Here is a 13,439-nt window from a genome sequence, read left to right on the forward strand (position 1 = left end):
CAGTTCTACTTGCCGCTCTATTCTCCCTCTTGATGCTGTGTCCTCAGTGTTCTGCTTACTCACTCATCGATTGACTCTCCTGCTTACTTGGCATCTACAGAACCCTGCTCATCCACTTTCCACTCCGTTCTCCCACTTCACTCGCCATTCTCAATCCCCTGCTTTCCCATTCCCGCTCTGTACTACCACCTCCTCAGCTCCCTACTCCCACCTCTGTTTTCCCACTAACCCCACTGGTTGGCAGTTGACTCTCATAACATCTCCACATTCACTGCCTCACGTCACTCTGCTTACCCCTTTCCCACCTCCTCACAGCCTCACTCCCATTTACTGCCTTGCTCACTTGTTCCTGGATACTGTTAACACAGCATGCCAACACAGCAGTGAAGGATGAACAAGTATTAAAAGTAGAACAGTGAACAAATCATGAGTCCAGGATTTGAATTTATTTCAAACATTCACAAACACTAATTTTGTTTCTCCTATTCTTTGATGCAGATACCTCACTGTAGCACCTTCCTGGCAGTGACATCACTGGCAGTGCAATTGGGTGATGGGAGTGTGCCCTGCAGTTGTGGTAGCAGCACACAGAGTCATTCACATTTCAAATTTAAACTTGAATCCTTTAATGTTTTTAATTTGTTTCTCTGGGTTTTAAAAGTTCCAAATGTGAGTTCATATGTGCTCGTTAAAATGGAATCGAATATATCAATAAAAATAGATGGTATTCCTTGGAACATATTTTCACTGTTTGTTTGTAGAACTTACCTTACTGCGCAGTAATCCACCAGTTGGATGCTCTGGCGTGCTGTGCTCTGATGAGGGCTTGGCCTTCTCCTTGTTATTGCTTGAGTCATTGTCTTTAATGATGTCGTACTGTCTGCAGAAGAGAGCGATAACAGCTGGAATACACCAAAGGAAAACATGTTCAGTGATGTGTTAAAAAAACACATTCCTAACAGTGCATGTCTGAAGATCAAAGGTTGGCTCTATCAAACAGTACAAGGATGGCCAAATTGCACAATTTCCACCAATTACACTCACGTGTCCTTGTGGGGAAAACAACTTCGTGGATAGAATACTGCATTGTAGATAATGTCGAGAAAATACAGCTACATTGTGTAAGTACGTAACCAATGCTCCTCAACTTAAATTCATGACTCCTAATACAAAGAAAATAAATATGTTTTGGGGGCTTGTGTTTAACAGTGACAGTGTTAAGTAACTCCCCAGTTCCTCTGTAACTGCACACAGCCATTAAATATAAAAATTCTAAGTATAGCAGAAAGAACATGTGAACATACAAAAAGGAGCAGAACAGGCCATCTATCCCTCAAACTGGCTTCACCACTCATTAAGATCATGGCCAATCTAATTACTTCACATTCCAGAATTTCCCCAATAATCTTTCACCCCTTGATTATCAAGGATCTATCAGTCTCTGCTTTTCAAAAATACTGATAAACCCTGCTTACAGCACCTTTTGAGGAATAGAGTTCCAAAAAAACTTGACCAATGTTCCCTCTAAGCTGCACAGCAACGTGGCTGCTGGGAGGTTTTGTACATGCTGAACCAGATGCTGTTTCGGAAGTTGCTGATGGCATGGAACTCAGAGGTCTAAACAACAGAAAAACATATGTAGAGGGAACATAGCAGTCCACCCTCTGTGAGAAAATAATTTTCTTAAGCTCTATCTCAAATGAGTGACATCTTATTTTTAAACAGTAACCCCTAGTTCTAGATTCTTCCACAAGAGGAGACATCATCTTTATATGCACCCCGTCAATAACCCTTCAAAATTATACATTTTTCAATCTCTTATTCTTCTGAACTCCAGGGGATACAAGCCTAGCCAGTCCAACCTTTCCTCAAAAGATAACCTACTCATTCATACTGAAGCATAACCTTTCTACTTTACTATTCAATTTTCTCCATAAGTGTTAACATTCTACTTGCCTTACAAACACCAGCTGCAGCTATACACAAATTTAGTGTCACCCATATCCATCTGCATCTCAGACCCCTGCAATCTTTTACCAATTAGATAATGTGCTTTATAATTCTTGTCAAAACAGACAATTTTACATTTTTCAATGTTATATTCCATTTATCAGATACTTGCCCTCTCACTTGACCTATTTATATTCCTTAGCACCTCTTCATTATTTTGTGTCATAGCACCATTAGCAATTCATACCTTTAGTTGTTTCATCAAAGTCATTAATACATATTATGGACCAGGCCAGACCCCCTCAAAATATTTCAAGAAGGTAGCCCAGACCCTAACTTTTCTAGTTGTTTTAAGCAAGTGTAACGTGGATATTCCCGAAGTAATGCAGCTGGCCCAATCTCTCAGTTTTAAGCAAAAGAAGATTTATTTACAGACTACTGAATGAAACATGAACAGAAGAGAACAGAATTTAGAATAACTTAACCTATCTGAAAACCCCACCATCTCTATTGCAACTTAATGATACAGTTCTAAATACTTGCAACATCCCATAAACACACCCTTGTCAAAAAAGGTCAAATGAAACACAAGTTCTTACAGGAGAGATATCAGAGACAGAGAGAGAGAGAGAGAGAGAGAGGATCAGCAAGGAACTGCTTCTTTGGGTCCAGCAGCTGCTCTGGGTTCCCAGCTAAAACTTGACCAGTAGCTGCAAACAAAACAGCTTACTAAAACCAAATCAAACTAAACCCTGAACTGGGAAAACCGGCCACTCCCCTTTCATTGTACAAGTATTTTAAAAGAACACTTAAAGGCTTTTAAAGCAGATTTTCCAGATTTATTGGAACCTTTGCCTTTACAACCCCTCTGAAAATAAACAAGGACAGAATAACCTTGTTAAAAGGGCAGCATCGTCACGTATAAATGTTAAAAGCTGAGGCCCCAGTCCTGGTTCTGTGTGTCTGCCTGTTTGTTCACCAGTCAATATTCATTAACCCTCTCTGATCTGGTCCTGTACGTTTTAAAGCTGATGGTGTTTAATATGTGTGAAACACCTCGAAACAATATTGTAGTAGAATTGTTCTAAGAATAACTCATATTATGTACGTTCAAAGCAATTGTCTCATCTGACATGATTGAGATTTTTAAGAGGATCTTTCTGAGATGGGGATGCAATAAGGTCTGACACACACCAATTAGAGAAAATATGAGATCTGTCAATGAAAATTTGAAAACCTGGTCTTCCTCCCCGTTGTGGATGTAGTGTTAGAAGTTGGAAAAACTTTTCTTTGAACCATTATGTTTAGAAATTGAATTATAGTTCTGGAAATCAGGTGTAACTGTGAGGAAGCTTCCATTATTGACATATGCTTGTGACTGAGTTGTCTGTGTCATTTTAATGCCATGGCTAGTTGTAGATTTATTGCACTGTGTGGAAGCTTACAGGTTCCTTTTGTTTGGGCTAATTGGATTAACCTTATTGAATTTCAGAACATTGAAGACAAGAAAGCAATGACACTTATGTGAATGGTTCTAAATAATATAAACAATCAAGGAATGAGTGAAGGTATCATGGTTACTTGCCAGAAATATGATTCTGGGATACTCTGAAAAATGAGGGGATTTTTAATCCAGATACAAATGTTTCCATGTTTTGGAAATTTTTTTTGTAATGGCTGAAATGATGATGACTAGCACATTTTGCTTCAACTGGAATGGAGTCTTCACACCTTGTTACAAAATATTTGATAACTTTGATAACTTCAAGAATTTGATAAGACATTTATAAAGAATTTGAAACAATGAACTAAATTAGATTCATTTGGGTTGAATGAGACTTTCTGAAAACAAAAACAATCTAGACACAGTTTTGATGGCTTCAGTGTAAATGAGAAAATGAGAGAAATAAATGAAAGTTTTGGAGAGAACCTGTCAGCCCCAATAAGTCCACCATTTACATTTGCAATGATTTTGAGAACTAAATGGTGTAGCATAATCTAAAAAGTTATTGTTGAGGAAAAACCATCATCTAAAGAGCACAAAAGCATGGTGGCTTTGTGGTTAGCACTGCTTCCTCACAGCGCCAGGTTTGATTCCTGCCTCGGGCAACTGTCTTTCTGGAGTTTGCACATTCTCCCTTTGTCTGCATGGGTCACCTCCAGGTGCTTTGGTTTCCTCCCACAATCCAAAGATGTGCAGGTTAGGTGAATTGGCCAAGCTAATTTGCCTATAGTGTTAGGTGCATTAGTCAGGGGTAAATGTGGGGAAATGAGTCTGGGTGTATTACTGTTCGGAGGATTGATGTGGACTTGTTGGGCTGAAGGGCCTGTTTCCATGCTGTAGGTAATCTAATCAACATCTGGCTTTCATTTTTATTGCAGTATTAATATCTATTTGACTGCAATGCTTCTCTAGGGCTTGTGAGTGAAATCTGTAAATATATAAATTTATAAAATCATGAGGGGCATGGATAAGGTGACTAACCAAAATCTTTTTGCCAGGGTAGGTGATTTCAAACCTAGAGGGCATAGGTTTAAGGTGAGAGGGGAAAGATATAAAAGGGACTGGAGGGGTAACCTTTTCAAGCAAAGGGTGGTATGCGTATGGAATACAGTGCCACAGGAAGTGATAGAAGCTTGTACAATTACAACATTTAGGAGGTATCTGGATGGGTATACGAATAGGAACTGTTTAGAGAGGTATGGCCCAAATGCTAGCAAATGGGACCAGATGAATTTAGGATATCTGGTTGGCATGGATATGTTGGACTGAAGGATCTGGTTCTGTGCTGTACATCTCTATGACTCAAGAAGTAAATGGGTAGCATGTATAAGTAAGATGATTGGAAAATTGAGAAGTAAAAGAAGCCACTAGAATGATACAACAGAACATGTTGCTGTGTATATGACCAAATCAAAAGGTAATCATTGGCGTGTGTGAGTACAGAGATCAGGAATTTAGCAGTTCAGGTGTCATCCACCTAAGAAGTCCACACTCCAAATTACAGGGATAATAATGTAAAATGTTCTTATGAAGAGGATGTGCCTTTATGGGTTCTTAACACTTGGTGGGAAACATTGACTGAATATAGAAGTAAGAGCCCTGTGCGTCAACTTGGAGAATTGGAGCAGGTATATCCTACACTAACAAACTGTAAAAGGAATAATCTAGAAGTGATGAGATTGGTATTTTACTTTCCAGAAATGCCACATGAGGTAATGCCAGTCTGAATGGTCTTAGCTCCAGATGTACGTGTTGTGTTCTGTTTCTGCCAAAAGGACAATCAGATGCAGATGTCTTAATCATTTTGGTACAGGCAAACCAGCAATTTAATATCAGGCAGTGGAGAGCAAAGAAACCCCTTGCTGATTACCATGTACCTCACCAACCCCAGCTGATGAATCATCACTCTTCCATGTTGAACATGACTTAGAGGAAGCACTTGAGGGTGTCAAGGCTGCGAAACATATTGTCGGTGGGTACTTCAATGTGTTTCATCAAGAGTGGCTCAGCAGCACCATTACTATCAGCTGTTTGTACCTTAAAAGACTCAGCTATTAGACCATGTCTGTGGCAAGTGGTGGGGAAATGTTTTCTCGGGTTCAGAATGTGCTGTTTTAAGAAATTACTCTCAAAACATTCCATAAGATCTACATCTAGACCACCTCTGCCTATCTATTTTTTGCAAATTAGATGTAGATTAAAATTCCCTACAAATATCCTTGTACCTTCTGACAAGTTCCCATTGACTCTATTGTTATGCTCTATCCTACTGTATGGTTGCACTCCCACAAGTGAGTATTAGACTTTATCATTTCTCATCTTGATACAAACAACTTCCACATCCTGGTTTCCTGAACTTCGGTTATCCCTTTATTTTGTGCTATTACCATAACTAACTAAGAGAACAACCCCTCCACCTTTTTCCAAGCTTTCTGTCTTTTCTAAATGACATGTACTCTTCAATATTCAGGTTCTGTATGCGATCCGGCAGCAATGTTTCTACAATGGCTAGCAGGTCGTATTTATTTGTTTCTGATCCTGTTATCAATTCATATGTTTTGTTTTGGATGTTATGTGCATTCAAAGCCTTTAGCTTTGTCCTTTTTATTATTTTTGTAACTCTAGTTTTACCTGTTCATTTGCTTTTAGATTTATATGTTGTATCTCTTTCTATCATGGTGTATTTATAATTTTCTATATTAATACATTTCTCCATTGCCTGATCTCTAAGCTGTGATTTACTATGTTTTACCAAATGAGGTCCCTTGCCCCCTCTATTTAATATAAAACCCGTTCTTACTTTCCTACTTAACAGCAAAAAATGTTTAAATGGCTCAAATGGTGCTGCTCTCCACATCTCTCCTTCTATATCACAATTCGTGGTGGCCAACGTCTCTTCCATTATATTTCCTTCTTTATTTTCTGTCTAATTGCTGCTTCTCTCTCTCACTTTCTCCTCTCTTTTTAGTGTGAGATGATGAATTACAGAGTGGAGTACTCATGAGAGGACCAACCAACAATCACAGGATGTATTTTCCAATGTATCCTCTGGAAAACTATGGGTTTCAGTGATTGCCTTCTCCATCACAGCTATAGTCTGCTGCCAATCATTGCTTTTGCATTCCTTTTCATCTACCTAATAGTCCCTCCCCTCCTAACATCAGTTTAGCTCCGTTAGTACACCATTAGCAAAGCAAATATGGTAGATCTTATGAGATTGGTAATGGTTTGCAAAGTTTGTTTTTGGAGGAGCAAGTTCATTACAGCTATGTAAAAGAGGAATGGAGCAGGGCCAAAAGGACAATGTGAACAAGTATGTATGCAAGTTAGTTCACTGAGCTGGAAGGTTTGTTTTCAGGTGTTTTGTCACCATGACTAGGTAACATCACCAGTGAGAATCTCTGGTGAAGCGCTGGTATATGTCCTGCCTCTCTATTTATGGGTCTTGGTTTCTTAAGGTGAGTGATGTTATTTCTGGTTTTTTTCTCCAGGGAAGGTAGATGGGGTCTAAATCGATGTGTTTATTGATGGAGTTCTGGTTAGAATGCCTTGCCTCAAGAAATTCTTATGCGTGTCTTTGTTTCGTTTGTCCTAGGATGTGTGTGTTGTCCCAATCAAAGTGGTATCCTTCTTTGTCTGTGTGTATAGAAACTAGAGATAGTGGGTTGTGTCTTTTGGTGGCTCATTGGTGCTCATGTATCCTGGTGGCAAGTTTCCTGTTTGTTTGTCTGACGTAGTGTTTTTTACAGTTCTTGCACGGTATTTTGTAAATGACGTTATTTTTGATGGTGGTATCTAATGGATCCTTTCAGTTGATTAGTCGCTGTTTAAGTGTGTTGGTAGGTTTGTGGGCTACCATGATGCTAAGGGGTCTGAGTAATCTGGAAGTCATTTCTAATATGTCCTTGAAGTAAGGTAACATGGCTATAATTTTTGGTTGCATTGTGTCTGCTTGTTTGAGTTTGTTTCTGAGGAATCAGCGGATTGTGTTTATTGGGTACCCATTTTTCTTGAAAACATTGTATAGGCATTTTTCTTCTACTGTTTGTTGTTCTTGGATGCTGCAGTGTGATGGAGGAGAAAGTGAGGACTGCAGATGCTGGAGATCAGAACTGAAAAATGTGTTGCTGGAAAAGCACAGCAGGTCAGGCAGCATCCAAGGAACAGGAGAATTGACGTTTCGGGCATCAGCCCTTCTTTAGGCTGCAGTGTGATGTAGCTTGTTGAAATAATGTATTGATGCAGCTCTGTTTGTGGGTGTTAGGATGATTGCTTCTGCAATTAGGTATTTGGTCAGTGTTTGTTGTTTTTCTGTAGACACTGGTTTGAACTGGTATGGGGATCAGGACAGAACGCTCTTGGGAGTCAGCATTTTAATGTTTTTGTTATGTATTTGATATTTATCCCAAAATAGTTTCAAAGCAAAGAATACATTACCAGATTGTATCAAGGTTTACTGATTGGTAGAAATTTTAGGTCATACTTCCAATTCCAAAGTATTTTTGAGGCAGCAGTGGTGTACATGGGGGGTTGGAATTTGGAGTGATCGACTTATGGTATTTGATTGACCTGAGGCATAGGAGGGTTAAACACAAAGCCCAAATTATTTCACTGAATCTCTGCAGTGGTAATAGTTCACTCTGAGAAGTCAAGTTCGGTATCGAGGCAAACATTTCAGTGCTCTGAAACAGCCTTTGCCTTTGATAAAATGGAGTTGAGGTGCTGAAACTTGGCAATACTTCATAAACATTTTCAGAGACAATGACCATTCTCTTCTCTACCAGTAGCCTTGCCTAAGCCCAGAATATTACCGGTGGCAGCTTCTATCAGCATGAGGTGAACAGAATTCCACCTGATGAAGGAGCAGCGCTCTGAAAGCTAGTGCTTCCAAATAAACCTGTTGGACTCTAACCTGGTATTGTGTGATTTGTAACTTTGTACACCTCCATCCAACACCAGTTCCTCCAAATCGAGAATCCCAGTGGTAACCAAGGAACATGATTCCTATTTCATCTTCCTGATGGCACCATTAGAACTTAAGAAATTGGAAAAGGAATTTGTCATTCAGCCATTTGTCATTGCTCCTACATTCAATGAGACCTGATCTGCTACTTAAACACCATCTTCCTGCACAATGTCCCTTTTATGTGGAAATCTGTTCATCGCGGTCTTGAAAATATTCAATGACTGATCCTTCGTAGCCATCCAAGGCAGAGAATTCCAACTATTTACCAGTTTCTGAGTGAAGACATTCAACACTCTGAGTGACTCAAAGCTCACTATAAACATAGAGTAGGGATTAAAGGGTATTGAGCACAATTCCTCAATGTCCACTTCTCTCTGCTGGAAATACCAAATTCTAACATAAAATAATTCTCTTCCTCAAACTTTTATTAATACTTTGTCCCACTCAGAGTTATATTTACTTGCTGAATACCTTGAACAAAAACATTTCTTCATTTTATTTCAGGAGTGATGAAGGGCTTATGCCCGAAACATCAATTCTACTATTCCTCGGATGCTGCCTGACCTGCTGTGCTTTTCCAGCACCACACTCTCGACTCTGATCTCCAGCATCTGCAGTCCTCATTGTTTCCTAGTTGAATTCATTTTGTCTTGTTTTCATCTTAAAGCAAAGTACTTATCTATCCAAGAGAGAGCTAAAGGAGAAAAGACTGTTCTGCCACATTGATGAGATGCATTGTGACATATTTTAGCAGTAGTTCAGGCATTGTATCTCTCCAACAAGTCAAAGAAGAGTTTCTATCAGTAATATGAAGCTTATCCCTTCCACTGGAATCATATTAGTCCTAGTCAAGTACAGTAAAGTGTAATCAACCTGGTCACACTTCAGTCAGAGAAATTGGCAAGCAGTTTGTCACATCAGAGCATTCAGTGTTAAACACTTCCATGTCCTTCAATGAATTTGTTTAAAGCAGAGGCACATTTAACCACATAGTTCTTTATAAGTACACAACAGATGGTGTAGATTTCACACCTTTGTGGCATTGCACTCCACACATATGTCCCACTACGACAAAGATGCACCTCCGTGGTTAGACAATCACTTTGTCCCAGTCACGTGAGTCTATTACCAGCCTGGTCTCTGCCAGGTGCTCTACCAGTGGTGAGGGTGGAGTTTGCCTGCAGCACTGGAGATGGGCGTTCTGTATATTGAGGGTCTCTCCATGCACAAACTCAGAAGGATTAAAACTCACTTAATAAATAGCTGAGTGTGTCCACAAGAGATTTTCTATTGTGGCAAAGATAGAAAATTCTGGTTTTCATTCATTATTAAAGAACATAAGTTAGATTCAATTCCAGCTTGTTTAAGTTCATAGTGCTTATTCATCTGCTTAGAAAGTTTTTTGTTCATGAGCTGCTTGAGAATATAAGAGAAGATTTTAAGAATTCGTAATTCTGTCATGACAAGAGTCCATGTTCTGAGCCTAAATACCATAAATTGGTGCAACTTATGGAATGTTCATCCACTGATGCCGTGCACATTTTAGAAACACAGAAATATAGAAAGTAAGTGCAGGAGTAGGCCATTCAGCCCTTTATTCAATATGATAATGGCTGATCATGCAATTTCAGTATCCCATTCCCGCTTTCTCTCCATATCCCTTGATCCCTTGAGCTGCAAGGGCCAGGTTCAGCTGCTTTTTTGAATATATCTAATGAACTGGCCCCAATGACTTCCTGTGGGAGAGAATCACAGGTTCATAATTCTCGGGAAAGAAATTCTTCCTCATCTCAATCCTGAATGGTTACTCCTTATTCTTAGACTGTGACCCCTAGTTCTGGACTTGCTCAACGTCGGGAATATTCTCACTGCATCTAGACTGTCCAGTCCCATCAGGATTTGTATGTTTCTGTGAGATTCCACCCCCATTCTTCTAAATTCCAGTGAGTACAAGGCCAGCCGATGCAATCTTTCCTGTTATGTCAGTCCTGCCATCCCGGGAACGAGTCTGGTGAACCTTCGCTGGACTCCCTCAATAGCAGCTAGGAACCTTCCACATCCATCAGAGCTTTACCTGCACTTCCATGCTTGTCATTTACTGTATCTGTTGCTCCCAATGGGGTCTCCTCTACATTGGGGAGGCAGGATGCCTACTTGCAGGACACTGCAGAGAACATCTCCGGGAGACCCGCACCAACCAACCCCACTGCCCCATGGCGGAACACTTCAACTCTCCCTACACTCTGCCAAGGACATACAGGTCCTGGGCCTCCTCCATCGCCACATCCTAACCACTGATGCCTGGAGGAAGAATGCCTCATCTTCTGCCTTGTGACTCTCCAACCGCACGGCATTAATGTGGATTTCACCAGTTTCCTCATTTCCCCTCCCCATACCTTATCCCAGATCCAACCATCCAACTCGGCACCGCCCTCATGACCTGTCCTAACTGTCCATCTTCCTCCTTCCCACCTACCTGTTCCACTCTCCCCTCTGACCTATCACCATTACCCCCATCTCCATCCACCTATTGCATTCTCAGCTACCTTCCCTCCAGACTCATCCCCCTCCCATTTATCTCTCCACCCCCTTGGGTCACAAGCCTCATTCCTATTGAAGGGCTTTTGTTTGAAACGCCAATTCTCCTGCTCCTCAGATGCTGCCTGACCTGCTTTTCCAGCACCACATTCTCGACTCCCTCAATAACAATAATGTCCTTCCTCAGACCAGGAGACCAAAACGGAACACAATATTCAAGGTGTGGCCTCATTAAGGCCCTGTATAACTGCAAGGAGAAAGTGAGGACTGCAGATGCTGGAGATCAGAGCTGAAAAATGTGTTGCTGGAAAAGCGCAGCAGGTCAGGCAGCATCAAAGGAGCAGGCGAATCGACGTTTCGGGACATTCCTGAAGAAGGGCTTATGCCTGAAATGTTGATTCTCCTGCTCCTTTGATGCTGCCTGACCTGCTGCACTTTTCCAGCAACACATTTTTCAGCTCTGTATAACTGCAGCAAAACATCCTTACTCTGATACTCAGATCCTCTCACTGTGATGGCCAGCAACGCCAAGCCTGCTGCACCTGCATGCCAACCTTCAGCGAGCATTCCACCATGACACCCAGGTCTCGTTGCACTTCACCTTTTCCTAAAGTGCCACCATTCAGATAATAATCTGCTTTCCTCTTTTTGTGACCGAAATAACCATATATTTATCTATATTATATTGCCTACTCAGCCAGTCTGTCCATGTCACCCTGCAACCTCTTAGCAATCTCCTCACAGCACACAGTACCACCTAGCTTAGTGTCATCCGCAAACTTGGAGATATTGCATTCAATTCCTTCACCCAAACCGTTAATGTATATTGTGAACTGCTGGATTCCCAGCACTGAACCCTCTGATACCCCACTTTTCATTGCCTGCCACTCTAAAAAGGACCAGTTTATTTTAACTCTCTGCATCTAGCCTGCCAACCAGTTCTCTATCTATATCAGTACAATACCTCCGATACCATGAACTTTAATTTTCCTTATTAATCTCTTGTGTGAAACCTTGTCAAAAGCCTTTTGAAAATCCAGATACACAACATCTATTGATTCCCCCTTATCTATCCACTGGTCACACCCTCAAAAAAATCCAGAAGATTTGTCAAGCATGATTTCCCTTCTGTGAATCCATGCTGGCTAGGACCAATTCTGTCACTGCTTATGTTATTACATTCTTAATAATTGACTCCAGCATTTTCCCCACCACTGATGTCAGGCTAATGCCATAGAGTCATGGAAACATAGAGATGTACAGCATGGAAACAGACCCTTCAGTCCAATCCATCCATACCAACCAGATATCCCAACCCAATCTAGTCCACCTGTCAGCACCCGGCCCATATCCCTCCAAACCCTTCCTATTCATATACATATCCAAATGCCTCTTATATGTTGGAATTGTACCAGCCTCCACCACTTCCTCTGGCAGCTCATTCCATACACGTACCACCCTCTGTGTGAAAAAGTTGCCCCTTAGGTCTCCTTTATATCTTTCCCCTCTCACCCTAAACCTATGCCCTCTAGTTCTGGACTCCCCAACTCCAGGGAAAAGACTTTGCCTATTTACCCTATCTATGCCCTTCATAATTTTGTAAACCCCTCAGCCTCCGACGCTCCAGGGAAAACAGCCCTAGCCTGTTCAGCCTCTCCCTATGGCTCAAATCCTCCAACTCTGGCAACATCCTTGTAAATCTTTCCTGAACCCTTTTAAGTTTCACATCATCTTTCCGATAGGAAGGAGACAAGAATTGCATGCAATATTCCAACAGTGGCCTAATCAATGTCCTGTACAGCCACAACATGACCTCCCAACTCTTGTACTCAATACTCTGACCAATAAAGGAAAGCATACCAAATGCCTTCTTCACTATCCTATCTACTTGCGACTCCACTTTCAAGAAGCTGTGAACCTGCACTCCAAGGTCTCTTTGTTCAGCAACACTCCCTAGGACCTTACCATTAAGTGTATAAGTCCTGCTAAGATTTGCTTTCCCAAAATGTAGCACCTCGCATTTATCTGAATTAAACTCCATTTGCCACTTCTCTGCCCATTGGCCCTTCTGGTCAAGATCCTGTTGTAATCTGTGGTAACCCTCTTCGCTGTCCACTACACCTCCAATTTTCCCCATTTTCTCTCCTTTTTTAAATTCAAAAATCATGCAGGTGAAGGAGCAGCGCTCCAAAACCTTATGATTTCAAATAACCCTTATGGACTATAATCTGGTGAAATATGACTTCTGACTTTGTCCACCCCAGTCCAACACAGTCCACCTCCACATCATGTCTACCATCCATCTTTAAAGAGAGAAGTTCCATTAGCTACCTTCCAGTCCATTGGAATTCTTCCAGAGTCTACAAAATGCTGGAAAATGGTCATCAGTGCATCCACTATTTCTAGGGTCAATTCCCTTAAGTACTTTGGGATACAGAGTATCAGCCCTGGGGACGTATTGGATTTTAATGCCATCAACTT

General features: G+C 41.0%; 1 protein-coding gene across 1 annotated transcript in view; it reads right to left on the minus strand.

Annotated features, from left to right (window-relative positions):
- Positions 1 to 13,439, minus strand: part of fndc4a (fibronectin type III domain containing 4a) — a 209,110-nt gene that overhangs the window by 17,052 nt on the left and 178,619 nt on the right. The window contains exon 5 of the mRNA XM_072557248.1: positions 769 to 902. Within this exon, the coding sequence (XP_072413349.1) occupies positions 769 to 902 (134 nt within the window). The remainder of the gene's footprint in view (positions 1 to 768; positions 903 to 13,439) is intronic.

This window comes from Chiloscyllium punctatum, chromosome 3 (genome assembly GCF_047496795.1).
Source record: "Chiloscyllium punctatum isolate Juve2018m chromosome 3, sChiPun1.3, whole genome shotgun sequence".
NCBI lineage: Eukaryota > Metazoa > Chordata > Chondrichthyes > Orectolobiformes > Hemiscylliidae > Chiloscyllium > Chiloscyllium punctatum.